The sequence below is a fragment of the Ischnura elegans genome, chromosome 6 (assembly GCF_921293095.1).
Source record: "Ischnura elegans chromosome 6, ioIscEleg1.1, whole genome shotgun sequence".
In the NCBI taxonomy this organism is placed as follows: Eukaryota; Metazoa; Arthropoda; class Insecta; order Odonata; family Coenagrionidae; genus Ischnura; species Ischnura elegans.
The window spans coordinates 58,852,468-58,875,249 of NC_060251.1; the positions used below are offsets into that span (position 1 = coordinate 58,852,468).

The 22,782-nt window shown below is 36.5% G+C and overlaps 1 protein-coding gene across 2 annotated transcripts in view; it reads right to left on the reverse strand.

The window, feature by feature from the left end:
- Positions 1-22,782, reverse strand: part of LOC124160785 (cytochrome P450 4c3) — a 30,140-nt gene that overhangs the window by 5,478 nt on the left and 1,880 nt on the right. Inside the window, exons 2-5 of one of the 2 annotated variants that reach the window (XM_046536820.1) lie at positions 10,373-10,611; positions 4,878-4,993; positions 3,458-3,548; positions 1,178-1,366 (exon numbers count right to left, since the gene is read on the reverse strand). In XM_046536820.1, coding sequence (XP_046392776.1) covers positions 1,178-1,366; positions 3,458-3,548; positions 4,878-4,993; positions 10,373-10,592 — 616 coding nt within the window. In that variant the 5' untranslated portion in view covers positions 10,593-10,611. Of the gene's footprint in view, positions 1-1,177; positions 1,367-3,457; positions 3,549-4,877; positions 4,994-6,280; positions 6,397-10,372; positions 10,612-22,782 lie in introns of both variants that reach the window. The other variant, XM_046536819.1, reaches the window with a different exon arrangement.

Consider the following 22,782-nt stretch of genomic DNA (forward strand, 5'->3'; position numbering starts at 1 on the left):
TTCACATTCAATCCAAACACTCAGTGATGTAGTGAAATTATTTCTATGAAAATCAATATGCCTCTTCTTGTGGAATTTGGCAGTAAACATTCTCTTGTGCTGCTGACCAGACTTATATCACAGCAGTGGCATAACTAAGGGGAGGGCATGAGGGGATAGAGGGGAAAGCCTCAGAGAAATTTAAAAAAAATTTAAATAATAAAAAAAATTGTCTAGTTATGACTTATAATAACTGCATCTGCTTAAAGTTCAGCCATTTTTAGAGCCAAAATGATTTAAAATGTATTTCCAGGCATGTTATTTTTCAAAAATTTTACCACATTTTGCCTGGGGGGAGGGTTCGCCACCCCAGGCCATCCCATCCCCACCTCCCAACGCATCACTGTATCGCATGGTCTTCTAGGATAGGTGGGGTGAAGTCATTCTTTGCTATATCTTTGTATCAGTTCTCTGAAGGGTTATAAAAAAAATGTAATGTGTCACTTAAAAATTTCATCATATTCTCTTCTATGCAATTGTTAATTTCTTTTAAATTCTTTACCTGACGAAAAATGTCTCATTATTATAAAATATGGAAATCTTTTTATTTTTCCTAATAAAAAAACAATTCTGAGAATAACTACATATTTCCTAGAAATAAAATTTCATCCATCTTTTGTGTGGGAGTAAATAAATTTGTAATTGTTTTGTGACCTGTCTTTTCCCAACTAAGGACTCGTTCACTGAGTTTTTAGTTGTTGGTTGTGTTAGAGTTGAAAATAAAGAAAACTATATTTTTCCATTTTTGAATTTGTTGCAAGCTTCTTAAGCTATTATTAGTAGAAATGCCCTAAACTCTTTCAAAGGATACGTTGATGGGATCACAAATTTTTGTCAAGCATGCTGCTGTTACTCTATTATTCCTCCCTTCCTCCTATCATCATCACATTATTGTTTTTTGTGCTCTAGTAAACAATTCTATCCTTCAATGAGTTTTTATCCGTGTAAGAAACATCGAACTGGAACTCAAATTATGCTACTAAGTCATGAAAAGTGGGGGTCAAAAGAAGTATTTTTTATTTGATTCTAATGAGGGGAGAATGGCTAATTTTTTTTTCCTAGCTTATCATCCTATTCCATCTGCCAAATTATTTTATTGAAATAAAAAAATTGATGTTGGTGACTTAGTGTTACTTACCACAAATAATGTCAAGTGTGCAAAGAGTGATGTATGGAAACAGGTCAAATGCAGCTCCTGTCTTTGCTTCTTTCTCCAACTTTGACACCAGCACTTGGCTCTGTTCCCAGAAAACATCAATAAAGTCATCAAGGATACGGAAATGGAAAGCCGGAGTTAGAATCTTTCTTCTGCTGTGCCATTTCTTGCCTGAAATGTAATGCAGAAAGGAAAACTCTTATTTAAGTTAAATATGCTTGTTGCTATTTTTCTGTTCTAAATTCATTCAGTTATTGTCATTTGAATATCTCAATCCCAAGCATCTTAAAATTTAATATTTCCCATTCATATTACTTGTTAACTTTATATTAACCATTGGATATACCCTTATTTTGGCATAAAGAAAACTCTTCATGTATTACAATGTATAGCTGTACAAATTTTTCACACTGTTCCTAAACCTTTGTCTTGCCATGATGCAGTCTATCCAGAGGCGGATACAGAAAAAACTCAAGGGGGGGGCGCAACATATTTTGAATTGTCTTTAATTTTATCGTAATAAAAGATGATCAAGTCACAGGCAGAGTATATGAAAATTTTATTTAAAGTGATTATAAACATGTAAAATACAATGCCATCTTATGATATAAAAAAGTTACAATTGTGGTTTTGCAATGTTCGGCAATACATGCGGACCCGCAAGGGGGGGGCGCGCGCCCCCTGCGCCCCCCATCTGTATCCGCCACTGAGTCTATCTGGTATCTCCCTGTTTCCCCTGGACTTTTCCATGCGTACCTCCACCCATTATGATGATGGAAGCATGTGTTTGTAATGAATAACTTGTTTCTCCGGCAAAATTCTTCTGCTTTCTAAGCTTTCTGCTGCTTTACTTTCCTTCCTCAACTGAGATGTTGCAGTCCCCCATTGTTACTAGATTTTTCTCTCCCAGGATTTCCGTAATTATTTCCTTGAGCTTTATTACTACTCATTTACTTTTTCCTCCCTATGATTGCTTGTGGGAATGTGAACTTGAACCACCACAAACTTGGTGCATCACTCCTCAATTTCTACCTTAGAATCTTATGGCTTACCTGATCTATGACTACCACTCTCTTACCCAATTGCCCACTTTGTAGTAAAGCTACCCCTTGCCGGCTTTCCTCCCCACCACTTTAGATAACCCTGTATCCATCACTTCAGGAGTACCCACTACCCTTCCACCTCACTTCTCAAAGTACCGAGGTTCTCCATTTCCTTTTTGATATTTTCTAGCTTATCCACCCTCATCAGAGTCCTAACATTCCATGTCCCTTTGTTTGTTGCTGCCTTCTTCTTCTTCTTCTCCTCCATCTTCTTGGTCTTCTATTCTTCTTTCTTTGATGTTGCTGCTGATGATAAGTATCTGCAAGGGCAGGAGGATAAACAACTTTCCTATTTCCACATAGTAATTTATTGAGACCGACCATGGTTTCGTTACAGAGTAACATTATCAAGGTGCCTTTGTGCCTTCGTACCTTTGTACCACCTTGATAATGTTACTCTGTAACGAAACCATGGTCGGTCTCAATAAATTACTATGTGGAAATAGCAAAGTTGTTGATCCTTCTATTCGTGCGATTATGGATTTCCTCAAAGCTACGCCCGCTACTATTAATTATATTCTCTGCAAGGGTTTTGGATGTTGACTACCTCGAGGATCTTGTTGTGTTTTCAAGTGACACCATCACTTGGACTATCTTTTATCTGGCTACTACCCTTCGACATGTCTGACATGGTTGGCTATACTGGGAGTATTTGAGAATTAATCCCATCGGTGAAGTCAGTGAACTCAACAAAGTTCCATCCCAATAGAAAGAAATTATGTAATTATCACATTAAAAAATCTTAAGAGTCCAAGGTTGCCCTAAGAAAGGAATTGGCCCCCCTACCCTGAATGTACAATATTCACATGCATGTGACTATGTCTGGGTCTCCACCTTAGAAGTGGAGGTGGATTAGTGGAAGAAATTTTCAACCAATGAATGTGTAGTGGATGGACAGCCAGCATCATAAAAAGGCAGTGAAAATCTAGTCTTGTCACCTTAAACTTGATGATGAAAGCAGGATGAATCTTGAAACTAATGTCTGTTTTACTAAATAATGGATACAGATGGAGAACATAGAATCACCAAATAGTTGGTCTATTTTCTCCTTGGGAACTACATATTACGAAGCGTAATCTGAGTAAGCTTAAATTTCTAAGCTGTTCCAAGAAGGATTTGCATCATGCATTTGATTTTTGTATTTGGTTTAGAAACTCACCAGCACTTGTAAGTAGGCCAGTTCCCAACCAGGGATGAAGATAATCATAATCAGGGCTTTTGTCAATGTGCTTATTGCTGCTCAAAATAATCTGAGGTAGAAAAAGAAGATTGAATTAGGTATCTATGTAATTATATCAATCTGTAAAACCATTTATTAGTTGAAGAAAAAATATGCAACAGAGATAGAATATATATCCCATTCATTTAAGCCTTGTTAATTGATACAGTGTATAAAGTAAGATCTGCTTAAATAGTGTGGGCAGAGTAATTTATTGTTATATGGCCATTGATTCTAAAACTACCAAGCAAGCTGCATTGAATGCATTATGATTTTTTGTAGGAAAAACTTTCTTACAGAAGCTTTTGTTCCATGAACCTGCACTAATGAGTAAAATGATTTTTTTCTGTATAGAAAGTTGATCATTGCTTTTGGTTACAATTTGTTTTTTTTGTGTCAAAATGTTATTTTCATGAAATTTACATAACTTTTAAACACCTATTGTGCCCTTATGTGCATGGGGAAAGAGGTCCGCTTGGTGCCTGGCTTGCCCGTATGGGCACACTAATTTTAAAGGCATTAAAGGGTGCATTAGAAATAAATCTTGGAAGGACAACCACTGGGAATTTAAATCCAGGGTACTTAAGGTTAAAAATTTATCCTTGAAGATGAGTGTCTTTTTTGTGAATATTACATTACCAATCTAATATTTTCAACCATATTCCAAAAGAATTTGGATTTTATTTACAAATTTCATACTCTGCAAATAGTTGTTGGAATGAATGGCAATATTGATCTGCAGAAAAAAGAAATTTCAGAATTAAATAAAGAGGAGATTACTATGTATCAGTATAACCCAAAATCTGACATCCCGCAGGCCATTGCATAATTAAATTTGAATTAAAAATAAAACTTAAATTAAAAATGTTCCTAAGTCATGCATTGAACTGTCAATGATGTGATCCCAAGTCAAAATCATTTCCATGAAAATAACATTCCAGTGAAACAGCTGGTAAATTAACTGTTCAAGTTGGATTTATATCTCTCTCTACGGAATACATACTTACTTGTATATCCACGTAAGTCATGAACATTAAAGTATTTCATCAATACAAACAGTAAGTTTTAACAAGTAATATGTGATGTATAATTCTGATTCTATACTTTTGATTGTCCCTGTGAAATCTTGTTCTCATTGATTACCTATGTTTAATTAATCAAATTACTTCTTAATTATTGTGGACTATAATCCATGCATATCATCTTAATGCTACAGATTAGGTATCAGTGTTTTCACAACCATCACCATTAATGAAAAGACCTCAAGATGCAAATCAAATCAATATGCTTTGGTTCCTCTCTCCCATCACCAGAAAGAATAGCCATCACCTCAGTTATTGTCATTCAAAAATTGTAATACCTCTACTAATTTTGGGTCGGTGATGAACACGTATGGTAACTTTGCTAGCCAACTCCTTGCCATTCCGATGCGACGACCGTACATTAGAGTGGCAGCTTGAAGTCTCTGGAACAGTTCTGAGGTGGAATTTTGCATGTTGTATTATTTAAAAAAGTATAGCTTGTAAAAAATTTAACAATTGAGGAAAGAGTGATTTCAGCATTCCTGTCATGTTGCACCTGGAGGCCAAATGACTGGTTTTGGAAAAATCTGTTTTTTTTTAATTGTGGTGTATGACATCGAAAAATCTGAAAGACAGTCTGGGAACCCAAAAGTGCCCTAAATTATTTCAGTAGGATATGAATCATAAGAGCGTACGCAATTACAGTCACCCTTAATATATCTCCTAGTAAGATATGTAAATGACAATGAAGCTATGAAGCCTATGTGTTTAAATGAGTCAATAGGCTTGGCAGTCTGGTCGCAGGTAGACTCCAAATGAGCAGATGATACATGTGTAAATGCCTATCTTCCATCGCATATTTATCTCTGACTCAATGTAATTCTTGAACCTCGGAGGCCTTGTCTCTCGCATATGCTATCTCGCATGCTTCTAAGCCTTGGCAATTGAGAGAGGGCAAAGCAGAATGAGATACAAAGGGAGTATGAATGTATGAATGAAGATAAACACTAATGTTGCTCATAAATATTTTGGAAAATTTTGGTTTAAATATTGGCATAGAGTAAGTACCTACTCTATGGTATTGGCCTGAGTGACTCTTCTAAAATGTTAAGTAATATAAAATAATTTTTGCTAACTAAATTTTTGGCATAATTTTGTATACAAAGTCCACGCAATAAAGAAGATAATTTTTTCAGAATTGAATTTTCAGAAAATTATTAAGAACATTAATGGTTTAAGAAATATTTTTGACAATGCAGTTCATTGCCTGTCAAGTTTTTTCAAGAATTGGAAAAGACTGAATTACAGAATGAAATATCTTCATTACGTGTATCTTACTCACTCTTTATAGCCTCAATTGATGTTGTCTAAGGTACTAAAATATTATGCAAATCCTTTTACTTTGAATAATGCAATCGCAAATCTACCTCCTTATGATAAATATTATTGCTAACAGCAAGCTGATTGAAGAGTATCAAATTAAAATATCATGGCTGTTATATCCTTATTTTTTATTGCACCTCCTTATCAATATTCGTGATTAATTTTCATCTACTGATTTTATCTGATCCCTGAAGAAGGGGTTTGAGAAACCGAAACCTCATTAATCCCATTTTGGTTGATTTAATCTCACCGCTTACTTATTAAAACTCCCTAATCCCTGAAATAAGAGTTTCATCTGTCAGTTCATATTGGGTTTTATTATTTTAAACTTATGCCTACACATTTATGCAATTATTACCTCAGTTGCAACGGCATCATAGAGGAGCACCCATGGTTGTTGCCCAATCCAAGCTTTGATTATGGCACCACCTGGATTGTGGGCAATACTTCCTATATTGATCCTGTCAAATATCTCTGACAGTCGACGGTACGGTTTGAAGGAAACGGCATGAGACAGAACAAAGAATTGGATGTGTATGTCAAGGTAAGAGGATTTGGTGAGAGAGAGAAAAAAAGTTGGAAGAAAAAGACTTATTATTCGCTGAAATCCAATTAATATAGATGGGATAGATGGGTGTGATTCATAACTGTAACACATATAGTTTTTGAAATTCAGACATTTTTTCTGCTCTTAAAACATTTCATTGAAATTTTGCACAAATATGGAGGCAAATATTGTCACTGTGTATATTGAAAAAAATCAAAATATGTATCTATTAGTAGATGGCATTAAATCTAGAATATGAAATAATTTTCTTTGGTTATGATTCTATTTGCATGTAGGTATGTGAGAATTATAATTCAGTTTAATATGAGGATTGAATTGATTAAATCACTGATTGTAATTAACCCTTTCATTGCGTAAAATTTTCTCAGAGTTGTTTCACATTGGCGGAGAATTTTTTTTCACTGCATTCACTTTATTTTTCGAAAATATGTAAACAATTTCAATACAAAAAAGATTTTTATATTCATTTCACTATTTATTAAACAATTTGTTAATGGCATCACAGTGATGCCATCCGCACCCATGTGAAACAATGCTCCGGATATTTATGCAACCCGTTACACAAACATTAGGTGACGACTGGCAACTAATCTTTGCGTAGCAACTAAGAAGCTTAAAATAATTTCTGAAATGATGGCGGAATTGAATTATAAAAGAAGATAAATATATTCTCAGTTATCATCCACTTTCCATGCATCATATTTTGGGCAAATAAAAGTTTTTGAAGTTTAATTTTCACATTTATAAATTTTTAAATTTAGCAGTAACTTAGATTTGTATGCAAACATATGAAAGTTATTTTATCTTTTTGACAATTTATTTTGCGTTAATGCTATAAAAACTAACTAATAATTGTGGAATTCTTTGAAAAAAGGCTTCAAACACAGCCCTGGAGCTTCTGCACATCATATATCATCAGAGCCACTTTTTAGTCGTTCTTAGAACGTGAGGAGTATTATTTTTCTGTTTGTCCTTAGACTTTCAGAGGTGCGTCTTTTTTTAGTAACTCAATAGATATTTCAAGAGATTATTATAATTTTCCATGCGTAAACTCAGCAGTGTTGCCACGGAAGGGGGGGTAATGGGTTACAAACCCCGTTGAGGCGCCAAAAACGGGTTAGATGGCCCCCGCACCCTCCGGAAGGGCCCTAAAATCTCCTGCAAAAACCCCTCATTTCAAAATCGTGGCTTCGCGACTGTATAAACTGTGTCCACAGAGATGAAATCTATCGATTAATTTTCGCACGACTTTGTTTGCATGTCCCCTGCCTCCAACATCAGGATCCTTCGCCCCTGTGTAAATTATAGCATCTTGCACGACGCCATTAGGCCCTGAAAGCATATATAATGTTATGCCGTGTTTGTGGCGCCAAAGCAACATGGACTCATGAAGCAGAGTTCTTTACCCAGATAGTAAATTTATTTCATTCTTTGAGTGAATAAATTCAAAAGGGGTCGAATTTTATGCAAGGGGTCTCTTGATATCGGATCATCTACTCCAGGGTCCCTGCCAAAATGCATGCAACGAAAAATTAGTTGAAATCGGTCTCGGGAAAAAGTGGTGTGAAGACAAGAAACATCGAAAATATTTTCCTACATTTTCCAATAATCTGGAATGGATGGCCATCTTGTAATACTTAATGCAATCATACATTAGGTATACCAGATTAAAAATACCCCCCATTCCCCACGAGTAATATCCCTATGCTCGGTCTTTTCTAATTATAATAGCTCTATTTGGTTGAAGTAAAATATGTAAATTGCTTCAAAGTTAAAAAAAACCCTTCGCGGAGAAGACTCAATGCAGTGTTCCATGCATAAACTTGAGTAAATTGTGCCAGAGGTAGTTTTATTGCGAGGAGATATTCTAAGCCTAGTTCACCAAAGGCTGATACATAAACGGTCCTTGGGGTTTGAGAATAGGAATAAAATTAAAAATAAAGGTTTCTCCCATATTCCACGTAAGTGGCTATATATATGTAAAATACTGAAATTTCCAAAAGAAAAAGGCTATACGGTAATATTATAAAAAAATAAAATCTCTGTAGGGGAGTGAAAATGCACGCAATCGAAAGATGTCCGAAGTAGAGACTGTACTAATGGCGAGAGTCGAAAAAACTGAGCAGGAAGAGCTCACCTTCTCCACCACATGCACATAACAGAATACTTTGCATTTGCATGCATTTCTCATAAGAATGGCAAAAATACTTCTAAAAATAGAGATAACAGGAGACACAGAGTGACTTGTAGTCTATTCCGCGGTGACATAAAATGTCTCTTTTTTTTTGAGCCCCGAAATTTGATCATTTTTTCCCCAAAGATTTCACCAATTCTAATTTCTCATTCAAAATGAAATAAATATAAAAGTTTTCCTAGAACCTTCAATATTTCCCGTGAATAACGAATTGGTGGACGTAATTATTCGAGCCAAGTAACTTTAACAAACTCAAACGAAATAAATGAGAAAAAGTCGAAAAAATCTATTTCTTTTTCCGAAACCAATATAATCAAACCCCTATTGATAGGATCGTTCAGAAAATGAGTTGCAAATATGTTATGGTAGAATGTTATGAGTTAAAACGGCATTATGTAAATATTAAGTTTAAACAATAATAAAAAGAGAAACATATTATTCAACTGTGTTTAGCTTGTGTATTGTGACCGTATTTTGATATACGAAAATATATTTCGTCGGTGAGATGAAAGGAATATTATGACTAAATATTGTTTACAAAAATTTTAATACGACTAAAACGGGGATAATAACCTTCACATATGGCAACATTTAGTACAAATATTCAGAAGAGTAAAGAAAATATCACATTTTAATTTTTTTGTAATGGCGAAAAATCTTACAAATTAAAAAGTACTCCATAAATGTAAAAAAATGTACTAAAAAAATATAAACTTTTTTCAAAAACGGAAGGCATATCAAGGTAGCCTAATCCAATGTGCGTGCGGGAAACCATCGTGAGAGTAGAAAGAACAGAGCGGAGGAGCGTAGGGAGCGATTGAAGGACATAGGCCGGCATGGCATCAATGTGATGCCACCCGCCCGTTGGCAGGACCTATGCTGGGCATCAATGCTATGCCATCCGCACTCAAAGGGTTAAGGTTTACTTTATCATTGAGAGTCAAAGTGCATCCATTCTAATGATTCTTTTTAAATTTTGAAATAACATATGATTAACAATTGTTCTTAGACAGTTTTTTTTATATGAATTCATAAGTTCATGGAAAAGGTGGAAATTCAATTATAGTCAGTGGAATATAGGTGATAATTAGCTGCAACTTCTTCTACTTTAATTTGATTAATGTTAATAAAAATTCAAAGAAATGATCACATGAATAGTTGAGTACCCAGCTTTGCAATTTGGGTAAGGATTAATCAATAACTTAGTCGATGCAGATTGTAGATTGCTGTATGCTATCAATTGTTTACTTTCAGGCTTTTTGAAAATTTTACCGTAAAACTCATTTTTAAAAATAGGTTTTAATTAATTTCTTGGTTATTCTTAACCTTTTACTGAAGTAAATCCAGTTTTTGCCTCTTGGTTAAAAAAACCAATAAGTCTATTTTATTTTAAGAAAAGTTAAAATTTTATCTTTATTTTTTTATAACCTATATTTCAAATGTGAGAAGGTGTATTAAATTTTTTTTAGCTAGTTAAAAGGGGTGATACTAATCAATTAATGGTACCCTTTGAATGTATTTTTCTTCTATATTCAAAATATAATCTCTAAAAATTTGGTTTTTGCTAAGTTTACCATAAAGCAAATGCATGGAAAAAGTATATATTTTCCATCAATTTTGAAGGAATAGGAAATTGTGTGTTGATAGGTGATACATCAGCATCAAATTTTCATCTTTATTATTCTTACCATCATGTTCCACATTTATTTGCAACGTGTTTCCAATAATTGGTAGAGCAGGAGGGCCAGGTATTTTGTCCATAAGTTCGATGAGACGAGCTCGTTTCTTCCTGTATCTGTGCACGTACAGTGCCATGGCACATGCCAGAGTGATGGAGACAAAAATGGAGATGAGTGTTGGCACTGAATTCGATGGGAGGAAGGATGAAGTCCTGGGCAAGGAGATCATGGTGACTTTTCTTCTTTAACTAAATATGGAGACAGAGAAGCGAAAATGGAGAATGTAAAGCATTGATTTAGCCATAAAAATGGGCATAAGATTTGATGACATTATACTCCTTGACTCAATGCAAATGGGCCACAAGTTTACTTATGTTTCATGTACCATCTGCTATGGATGGATCATAAGTTAACTCACATTTTTTATATTCTACTTTTATAAACCACCTGTAATGATACATTATTACTACTTTGAATAAGCGCTGATTACATCAGTAGGAAATTTAGAAAACTTGATTGTCTTTGTGTTTTGATAAGTTATTGAGGGATTAAATTAATTTTATTTGACTGCGAAAACCCAAGCTTCCTGGGAAATATACCCTGCAATAGGGGTAAGTTCGAAAAAAAATATATATTTGGCCTTTAATGTGTTGACTCCAGCTCATGCATGACTGCTAAGTTACAAATATCATTGCATCACTCAATCCATGGATAAAAAATCACGGTGAACCTTCTGTTAGGTGCAAATGATCTGACAGATGAAAGGCAAATAGTTTTTTTTTAATCTTTCTCAGTCACTGGTTGGCAAAATTGAATGATTATCTTTGTGGCTGATTACTTTTTACTTGTCCTATTCAGCCATTTTGCATACGCTCATTCTGGAACTCACCATTGGAAGTTTCAATATTTTAGTCGGTGGAGCTTATTTTCCCAAAACTTTTCATTGTTCGGAAGATATAAATATCCAGTTTAGATTACCATGGATAACTGTAAAAATTGTGTTCGAATGGATATGAGTCACTTTCTTCATCCATGCTTAATTGATCTTTTTTGAGATTTCTTACTGTTATATTATTATCTTGACATTTTCAAGGCATCTGAAGTAGACATATCCTTACATTTTCCTTTAACTTGAATTATAGTTTTCACCCGTAAGTACCCTCAAGCGTATGCAACCCAATTCGCACGCTAGAATATCGTGTGGTATATGCAGCCTATCTACTTTTGTTGGTCTTTTAACAATTTATATCGTGAAAAAATTGGTCAAAAAATGAGTAAATGTGTAATAAAGGGGTGAAATAAACACATGTAAACGATTTCCTGGTCATAGATTGAGAAGATTCCGTTTGTAACTGCGGTGTATTTTGGTGGAATTGAAGGTATTCGTCATTCAGAATCGTTCGTATTCAGAATCATTTCAAGTAAAACTTCAGTTTAACAAATACACTAGAGATAGGCGATCAGATTTGAAAATTTTCGTTTTGTTAATTAGATTTGTTATTTTCCAAAGTCGGTCCTCTAGACTGATACGCCCGTCTCTATCATTTTCTGAAACAGAACTTCGCGTATTACTTCAGCATTTCTGCCCCAAAGCCTCGGTGATCGCCCAAAGCCATCAGTTCCACAAAACCGTGCAGGGGAAGACAGATTCCGTAAGAGACTTCGCCGCAGAACTGAGAAGGGTTTCCCGAGGCTGCAATTATGGCGCTTTTTTTAGATCGCGCACTCAGGGACCAGTTCATATTAGGGCTTCGGGACAGAGAGATCGTACGGGCCCTGTATCTTGAAAGTGAGGACCTAGCATTTGAGAGGGCGGTGGAAATCGCTTCATCGCGGGAAGGAGCCTCCAGGAACGCCGAGGCTTGCAACTTGTTCGCACCGTCGGAGGAAGTGGCTGCGGTTGGGGTCCATTTTGTAGACCGGGATAACTCGACTGGGGTTGGAGAGGAGCATGAAGAAGACGTTTTTCGGGTCACGACCCAAGGGAAGGGGAGAAGACCGGCCGGACCTCCCCGAAGTGCGGCATCATCAGGGGGAAACGCAGCGATGGTGTGTTTCTGCTGCGGAAGGAGGGGCCATTCAAGAATGGAGTGTCGATTTCGGCGTGCTAGGTGTGATCGATGTCAACGGGTGGGCCATTTAAAGGCAATGTGCAAACAGGGTCACTTGGGTGAGTACGAAAAAAGGGTATTTCATAGTGAGATTTCTGAAGGGTGTATGGAGGGTTATGAGCGGGAAGAAAAGGGTGTTGGAATTTTTGATTTAGAGGTTTCTTCTGTTAGGGGTGAGAGTTATGGCGAAGAGTTCCCCTCACTTTTCAATATTAATTCTGCACTCGGGGATGCGCCATTTAAAGTGGCAATCTTAGTAGAGGGGGTCAAGCTGGATATGGAAATTGATACGGGTTCGGCCATTTCAGCAATATCGGAGGGCTGTTACCAGAAATATTTCTCAGAGTTGCCCCTGCAAAGAACAGCCATACGGCTTAAATCTTACTCCAACAACCTTATAAAATCAGGGGGCACCATTGGGGTAAAGGTCCGCCACAAGAGTAGAGTATATGAATTGTCACTCTTTGTCGTCAAAAATGGAGGGCCGCCAATCATGGGGAGGGATTGGCTAAAAATTTTAAGAGTGACCATACCAGTAATGCATTTGGGTGTCAGAGATCCCAAGTTGGAGAGGGTGCTAGAGAAATTTACCGCATTATAGGAAGGTGAACTGGGCACGTTTAATAAGGATCAAGTGACAAACGTAATACATCACAATTCCTAATAAGGATCAATATCAGCTCGAGTAAATTAAATTTTTTGCTCTTGCTGAGACATTCTCTCCGATTAATTAACAATTTCATTAGATTTATATTCGATCTTCATAGAAATGATCATGTTTCAGAGTGCTTTGTCTTGAAGTGGCTGCCTCTTGGCTCCCGAAGGAACTACTTCGTGGGGTCTTTTCTGTACTCCCTCTATCAAACTCATATTCCTGAATACTTCTACGACCTATTCACCCTCAGAAATACTGTTTCCGTCGGAAGAACCCGGGCAGGACTAAACCTTCTTCACATACCCCAAGCCCGTACTAATCAGTACTTAAATTCCTTCCCGATTATAGCATCCAAGTTTTGGAGTTCGCATCAATAAAATTCTCCTCCCTCCTGTAATTTTGTAAGAGGAAATTGTATGAATATTTAAAAAAAATAGCACTATTATGAAGAATATTTAAAGCGCTATTGTTTTGAAGTGTAAGAATCTCAGCGCTGATTAATTTGATGTTTTTAGCATTCGTATTCAGTTACTCCTTGTGTCTATGTTAAGCTTATTTAATAATAGAGTAGTTTCCTTCGTCAAAGAAAACGAAAGCAATTGATTGCGATTCGTTACCCACCATTAGTGTATTCATAATATACAAATTATTTGGTTTTAGAAATACCGGTTTAGACGAATGGCAAGGGTCAATTTTTATCCTCATTTGAAAAAGGCCCGATTGGCGCCCATGCGATGCAGGGAAGCATGTCTTAATAATCACCTATTAAAACTGGCTAAGGTCGGAAAGTTTTCCTCGTATGATAAAGTATTAATAATCCTTATTTAAGCCAAGCGCTACCAGCTAGCATGGTACTCTGCTACCTGCTAGCGTCCTGCGTCGTATCAGCGCTCAGAGCCTTGCCCCAAGGTCACCTCACTTGCGGCAGCGGGAACCAGAACGACGTCACACGGGAGTTTTCCCGGCATTCATACTTACCCGTCGCGTTTTCGCGCGCTTGAAAATTTTCACTTTTCATTTAATCGCGAAAAATAGATATCGTGTTTTAAAAATCTAAAAGCGTGATATACGTACTCCAGGAGTAATAATCTTTCGATTTAGGCAATACAAAAATAATAGGAAACCACCCTATTACTGTATTCTGAGCAGAATGTATTTATTAGTATTATTTAAGTCCTAGCATTTATTAAAGTTATTTATTGATCGAGGGAAAAACGAATTTCCATGTCGGTCTGTTCGGCAAAACATTTCTCTTAATTCATCGTTTATCTCGGACCTGGATATATAGTAGGTACGGTTATAATATATTCTCCATGTCGCTCTTAAAGATACCGACCTATTCTCAATTGCTCAAGTAATCTTAAACGTAGCGCGCCGCCTCCGAGAAACTACTGGCTCCCTGCCTAATTCGTGTGATAGCTGTGTAACATACTGTGTTTGCTCGTGTCAGTTTTTGGCGAATCGAGTAGCTTTCCTTTGCATTTGATAAGTTCACGGATTAAGCATTTCTGCGCCGGATCTCATATACTATTAATTCAAGTTGTGGCCGGACGAGTGCGAAATAGCCGAGTCCTAGACTTCTATTCGGCTCATCCGTAATTTGCACATTTTGCCTGCCTCGGTTAATAAGAGCATCCGTTTTCCGCACAGTGCCCAAAGCTGCCTTGACCGACCGTATTCAGCACAATACCCCTAACCCAAGTTTCCTAACCGCGTGTGTCCAAACTTTGCATATTACCCTGCACGTACCCCGGCATGTTGCTGCCATGCCAACGGCAATAGGTCTTGCCTCGGGTCTATAATAGGTATATAGCTGATATTTATAGGCTTTCACTACATAGCAGAAAACATTCTGATATGTAGTGAAAAAAAGTTGTGTGTTAGCTGGTCGAGGCATATATTGAGCGTAACTGGCCAAACCAAAAACCAACTCCATCTCGCCTATGCTAAAAGGGTCCCATATACCGGCAGCATATTCTAAATGAGGTAGCCCGTTTCTTTTTCTGAAACAGAACATTCTTAGTCTTAGTCTTCACACTTTTCGAGAAATATTTTCACAAAAAGAACGACCAGCTTACTGGCTATTTGCGGAATACATATGTAAAGATTAGTGAACTTTGTTTCGAATCTTGAAGAATGCTGACGCCGACATTAGGGCGACACGGGCTACCAATACCGCGTTGGACAAATCAACTCGATGTTGGAGGTGTAGCCGGCCCTTCTAAGACGATTCCGTCAAAGAAGGTACAACGCTTGCCCCATTATCTACTGCGTCGGACAGAGAAGGATATTCAAATTAATTTGAAGCCATTTGACGAATTTCATTGTTGCTTGTGAAAATCGAAAAAATTCTCCAATTGCGCTGCCTCACTTGCTGGTGGCTTGCGTTTGATTTTAAGGAAAATCATTACAAATATCTAGTTTTGGTCTCTCCTGCTTGTAATTATATTTGCTTCAGCTTTGTGCCCCAGAATTCTGGTTGCTTTTTTAATAGCATGAGAATGAATAAGATAAGATATCTAACTTTTTTGTTTTAGTTTACCAATCTGAAGTTGTATCGTATGTGCAAACGGTGCAGTTTTGTCAGCCAGCTTGCCTTTTTCCGATTTCGAGCAGCGATATTTTCAAGCACACTACCTCAGAGAAAATACTCGCTCTCGCTTGATTGGGGGACCGTCCCCACCAAATGCCCCTGGAAAAGGTATGGGGCCTTTTCTGGTCACTCTGCCAGTTCTTTCAATTTTTGTCTGTCGTTTGTTTCTAAAGGATCGTTTTTTCCGGTGATATCTAACCTACTTAATTGAATCCTTGGAATACCAAACAGTTCTTGGGTTTCAGCCTTTAAGACTGTTACAAGGTATGGACTAACGGCTGCCACAATGATCTTGGTACCATTAACAAGGTTCTCCGCGATGTTCAAATTCCTCATAGCCATCGATTTTTTGACCCCCAAATTCCCCCAAAAAGTAGAGCCACAGAAGCACTTGGCAACACTGTAATAGATAGAAAACTTAATGTTTCTACAATTTTTCCTTGGGTATTAGACTATTTTAGAGGGGGTCGATTCAACGACTTTTTGTCGTATCTCGTCTCATTTACCCCTAACATTTGTATGAATCAGTCAGTGGTCAGAAGTGGGTATTATAGTATTTGGATACACACGAGCGCCCACCGGCTTTTGCGCATAGAGCCAATCCTATATGGTTACATCATAGATAACGTGATGGATAACATCATAGACCACGTGACTGACTACGACGATTGCGATCGTTTTCATGTTGTTTTTTTTCTATTAGATTTCCATTAACATCTATACTTACGATCAAGGTGAAATCGTATTTTAATGAAATAAATGTATGAATATTTATATCACCTATTATTTCCATTAACAATTAAAATTTATACTGAACGTAGCTGGGGTTGCCGTAGCTTTTGATTACTGCGCAGACATCATGCCACCTCGGGTACAAGTATTCTTTATGAATACAACGTTTTGATTATAGTGGGTGCCCCAGCAGAAAGGGTCACTATGTCGTCAGTTGACGGGATTTTATTTACATCCAACCTACTGAAAGATGCGATGAAAATACCGATTCTCTAAAACCATTTCAATACAGTGTTTGAAAAGAGTGATATATATCGCAACCAATCAAAGAGCTCAAACATAAGTTCATGGTTAAGGGTCATCGGTCATGACTTCTTTGCCGTGACGTAAAAATTATCGTCTTCTAGCTCGCTATCAACAGATACATCAAAGGACAAGGTTCTGTCATATAGTTGGCGGATAAATCTATACGTAGAGACTCAGTCGTAGAGTAATTTCTTATTTTTTCACGATATTTCGTTTCATTAGGAAATCATCGCAAGTGTAACCATTTCATCTTAGGTTGAAATAGATTTCCATAATAAATTTGAATTGTTTATGCTGCTTGACGAATATGATCTTTTGAAGTTTATTGTTACGTAAAGTAACGTGTAATGATGCTCAAAGCGTTTGGTTGTTGTTTTGTGGTATTTTTATATCGGTTTATCACATAGATTCAGGAAAAAACCATTCAGCGCATGCTTAGATTAGAAAGGCGTAAATAAATCCCTTGGTGTTTTTCTTTCGTAACTTTATCGATCAAAAGCTATAAATTATTTTATAAAATTAAATCATAGCGGTAAGACATTGCTTTTCATTGTTTTGATTTCATTTTTACCTCTCAGTAGTTTAGTATACACACGAATAATTAAAAGACGTCTCAGTGATTTAAAACTTACTCTATCATCTTGAAATTTCATGGGCGTAAAGAATAAATTTTCCTCAATATTTACCGGTTTTCTGGGTGTGAAATTTTTATCGGAATATGTTTTCAGGAATATAATACACATTTTTGAGATGAAAAAATATATATTACATGAGACGATTATACAGAGGGTGGATTGGCTGCAAATTGGCATTTTTACGGTATGATTTGGACAAAAATGTAACAAATTTGGTATGAATGCTCAGCGATGGATAGGTACTTAAATTTATGTGTTACTTAAACAACGCACACTGGAAGTTTAAATAAACTGTTTTGGTTGCTTTCACGGTTATGAGGATATGTAGATGTGTTTTTTTATTCTATTCCTTCTTTTTCGTAAAAAGCTTGTAATCGATTTAATGGATGTGAGGGAGTAGATTAAAAATAATTTCAGTGTACATTTTCAATTTGTGCCGGCAGGGTGGACATCATTGGCGAAAAGCGGAAACTTCTTGATGGGAAATGACAGTTCGATAGATTGAGCACGGAGCGTGGGCGGTATTCTTAAAAGAAACGTTAGATTAAAGAATATGTATCTATTTGCCGGAAGGGGAAGGAAGAAGAATCGCGATCATGGCTATGATGAAAGAGATTTGACCTTACTTTCAATTAAAGAGGGAAGTTGAATGTGGTTCGGGAAAGTGACCGGTCGGGATTTGCAAAATGTTAGGCTACCTTCATCGTTGGAATACCAATAAATATTAATAAGAGTTGGTTATTAGGTTTTAAGCCAATTTGAGCTTCTAGATGAGATGCGGAGGAGACAGAAGGTATGACTGGAGCGAGTACTTAGCGGGGAGGCGATATTGAAAACAGTGTTGAAGGGTAAAATGTTAGGTAAACGAGGGAGAATAAGGAAGAGGATAGGATTTTTAGATAAAATGAGAGGAGTAGGCCTCAGAGAGAATTAAAGAGGGAAATACGTGATGGGCAGGGAGACTGTAGATCGGTAGAACACTTCAATCATAAGTCTATGTTAGATTATCCCGTAGCAGCATATTACACAATGTTTTAGGCCTCCCAATAAAAACGCTTCCCTCCTACCGCAATTTATTCATATAAATACTTTGTGTGTTTACACAAGTCTATTTATGAATATTCTGAGACACAACACGAAAACCTTCTGTGCTATCGCACGGAATTACTTATCATCGTGCACCGAGATAGATAACCAGAATGATTGCTTATCTCACTGATATGGTCAGTTGTTAAATAAGGCATTGACCTATAAGTACGTACTGTATTCGTGTAATCGCTGTTTCTAACTGCCAAAAGCTGAGCTACCTACATGCTTTACGATACACCTATTTGGCAGTGACTTTGCACGATAATGCCTTTGCGTGATTACGAGTTAATGAAACTCTTCTCTTAAACTTAGGTTCTTTAAAGTTACACTTTTTGAGCATCTCTCGATATTAAACTCAATAACAAAACCCAATACAATAAACATTAATTTTAAGCATCTTCAATGTCGCAGTGATATTGACGAAATGGTTTGTGGGGAATAGGAATTATTTCCACGTATTCAGAGGAGGGAAATGGCGACAAATGTTTCGAGGCAAATGGAGGCAATTATTTTCTTATCCAGGCAATTATTCGGCGAAAAACTTCTGAAAATGGCAATAAAGGGTCATATTGATAATATTAGCTGAGGATCTACGATAGAGGAAATGATATTGTAACAAGAAAGCGAGGTCATTCGAGTGAAATGTAGGTCAGTCAGATTTATTTTGTGAGCATTGCATTTATTGGTGCAAGATTCACGTCTTAATCGTCGACTTTCACTATGAAGTATCATGCCCTTAATAGTACCGGATCATGATTTTGGTAGTGAGAAGAGAATGCTAGTCTGACTTAGGGAGTGCGGTTTTCTTGACTTTTTCCATGTTCAAGGTCAAGGTCATCTGAAACGTTGAAAAATATGCTGAAGTTGTGAATTCGATATGGATGTGCGACTTACTTTGGTTTCTGCTTGCTTATGGAGAGACAATAATGTGCTTTTACTTCTCTTAAACTAATCCAATTGGTTTAACTAGGTCTCGCACTAAAATCTCCCTGTGGACAAGAGTGCGTATTTTCAGAGTTTGATATTTAAGTTCGACGGAGAGGCTATTCCTATGAGTGGGTTATCTTGTTTCGAATCGAGTCAAGCCATAATCTAGTCAAAACAGTTCCCTGTTAGGACCTCAGAATGATCATATTCACAACCAATTTTTAACTTATGCGCGTGGTATCAAAATTTAATTGGCAAGATCTGAAATCACGTGATGACCAGATTGGCTGAGTGCAACGGTAGCGTTTGTTTTCATTTTATTGACATAATTATAACTTTAATTGCCATTAACGTAAGTACTCACGAAGAAGGGAAAGTATAAGGAGTTGAAGTAAATTTTTATAAGGAATTAAGGAATTTATTTGCTAACTTATTCCATCTCTCATAATAGTGTTTAAGATCTGTAGAATTTGATTTTTTCCCGGCATATTGTCTGAAGGAATAATTCTCGGGTTTCCCACCGGGCGTGGTTTTGGGTAAATGGTCCCAAAATTTCTAAGACTGAGTCTGCCATCGTCTTCAGCGGTAGAATTCTACCCATTCAAACCCGAAAATTATTCCGTCAATGTTGAAGTTGAGTCAACATTGAAGGATGTATGTGGATACAACTCGTACGATTTAAACGTGTAAGAGCAAAGACTTGATTAATTAAACAAAATGGTAGTAATTTCTGAACGAAACGTCTTTCAAATTAGAAGAGAGAGAGTGAAGGATTTTACAAGAACTCTCAATCAGCAGAGAAGGAAAGAATCAGGTTTATCGGAATAATGAAAGAAAAATTAATTCATTGAAAACACTCTAACCTACTTTGTGGGACCTGGTTTCAATGATTTACTTTAACCTAGTTACCTTAGGATAATCAAGGACCTGTGGACTTAACAATGTACAGGGTAAATAATATTATTTAATTTACGAAAAATTATCAGTTTTGTATGAATTATTTCTGCTTCTTCTATGGAAGATAGTAGCAACGAATTAGGAGGCAGTGATCTAGGAACACATTGGCTAAAATATTCTGAAAATTGAAAGAACAGCTCATGCCAATGATATCAGAGGAAGAGAGCAATGGATATGATGCAACGTAAAAGGAATGTCGAGGTGAAGAATCCTGTTTGAACATGGCGATGGGATGAGAAAAACGGTGAAAAGCTACAGGGAGCCCAAATTCGGATGGATTCATTAGGTGTATTAGTTTTTATCAATCAATAAAGCAACTTAAGAGATTATTTTTCAATTACTAAGAAATATTCATCATTAATTTCAAGAACCCTACATGTAGGGTTCTTGATTAATTTAAAGGGAGAGCATGTTGCAATTTAGACAGCCGCACATGGAATTGTGCAGCATGGGCGTTTTAATTTATCCCCGTGCCTCATTCATTATAGGAGAAAATATTATAATAATTATTGATTTTTCATGCCCTAATGACACGTAAGGTCCATGTGTCTTTTTCAGAAAATTTGATTCTTGCATAATTATATTTCTATGAAAAAATTATAGTGGGAAAAACGCATGCTTGTAAGTGTCGTGCCAAGGAAAAACGCTGTTGGTGATAAGTATGGTTTGGAGGAAGCTAAAAATTGGCGAGAGAAGAATTTTTGGGACATTAGAAAAAGAAGAAGACTAAGCCACTCAACCTGTGGCTCATCTGAAAAGCTAACGCGAAAATTCCTCGAAGGGAAAATGATCGGAGTTGACCGGTACTTATGCCCTCATCCTTCGAGGTCTCGCCAACGTTTAGCTACCTGTACTCATAAATGTTGTTCTTAGAAATTATACTGCTGTTCATAGGAGAATTTATAGGGAGGCATGGGGGCACGTGCCCCTCCCCACAGACGCTTAAAAATTAGGCAAAATGTTTTATACGGCTTTCATTACGATCCTTTTGTTTTCGTGTGTTACGGAGCCTCAATAATTTAATATTATATATATTAATTTCATATGAATAACTTTCACTGATTGTGATTGCAGTGATTGCTGTATCTTGTTTTTAATATCAAGTATGAGAAGATCGATTATCTTGTGAGTCTCCCCCACTCCCCCCAGAAAAAATCCTGGATCCGCCCCTGCCGCTGTCAGTTGTTTAGTTTGACCGAAATTAATGCCGAAAAATGATGAGTAGCCCTCGTTTAACAGTCATGGTGACTTAAAATTGTAAGGCTTACCGTTTTCAAAATTGAAGTCGTTGTCCACATTAATTAATAACGTCCGTAAAATACTATGCCCATATTACACGTAGGGATAGCTGAATAAAATTGATCTCGGAGCAGTGGAAACCACGAAAGAATGCAAAATCGACCTACAAACATGATTTTTTATATATTTAATCTGTAGCAATGGCGTAGCGAGGGTGAAGGTTCGGGGGTCCAGACCCCCCTCTCTTTCCCCCCAGAAATATAAAAATACAATTAATTTCCTTCGCAAAATAAAACAAAATATTGAAAAATTATGAATTTACTAATGATTACTCTAACAAATGAAGTTTTTTTATTACTACTAGTGTAAAAATGAATTTAAAACCTTAGTACCCTGTTTTTCAAAAACTTTCCCGCCTGGCTTTGGCCCCCCACCACCCGAACGAAATTCCTGGCTACCCCACTGATCGGTGGGTTTCTTGCTTTATTTTTTGGTATATTTTTAAATCACATTTGGCGAATAATAAATTCCTTTGAAGAAGACCTGTACGTTCATAATTGTTTTAAGATCCCAGAATCAAATCCTTAGTGAAGCTCCCCTTGAGGCACTCTCAAACAAAATTCGAAAATAAAATTTTAAAAAAGATATTAAATACTCGTTCTTTCCAAAAACCCATATAAAATGCAAAAATAAAGTAAAAAAATAAGCTTTTCACCACTTGGAGGACACATTGTGGGTTCTGATTACGTTATTGGAGATGATAGTAGAAGAGCCTGATTGGTGAGTAAGGATTTAAATATTGATTTCTAAACCTATTCACTACCCATGCTTTATTCACCGAGGGATGAAATATTACTTTTTGTTTTTAGTGCATTTTATACTGCTTTTGAAAAGAGTGTTTTTAAAAGTTATATTTTAATTATATACTTTTTATTGGTGAGTCGCGGAATCGATTAAACCAGGGCTATCAAAGACATTTCCGTATAAAAAATTATATCTAACGCTAGCTGTTGAGAAAATTCAAAACTAACTTTCCATATGGTAATTTAGTTAATTAATTAGAGCGCAATGAAAAAAATTCAAATGTCTGATCATTGAATATTATATTGTCATCAGAAGGAAGTAATTGTGCAGATTTCCAAGCCAATCCGACGGTGGGAATTCGTTTAAAAATC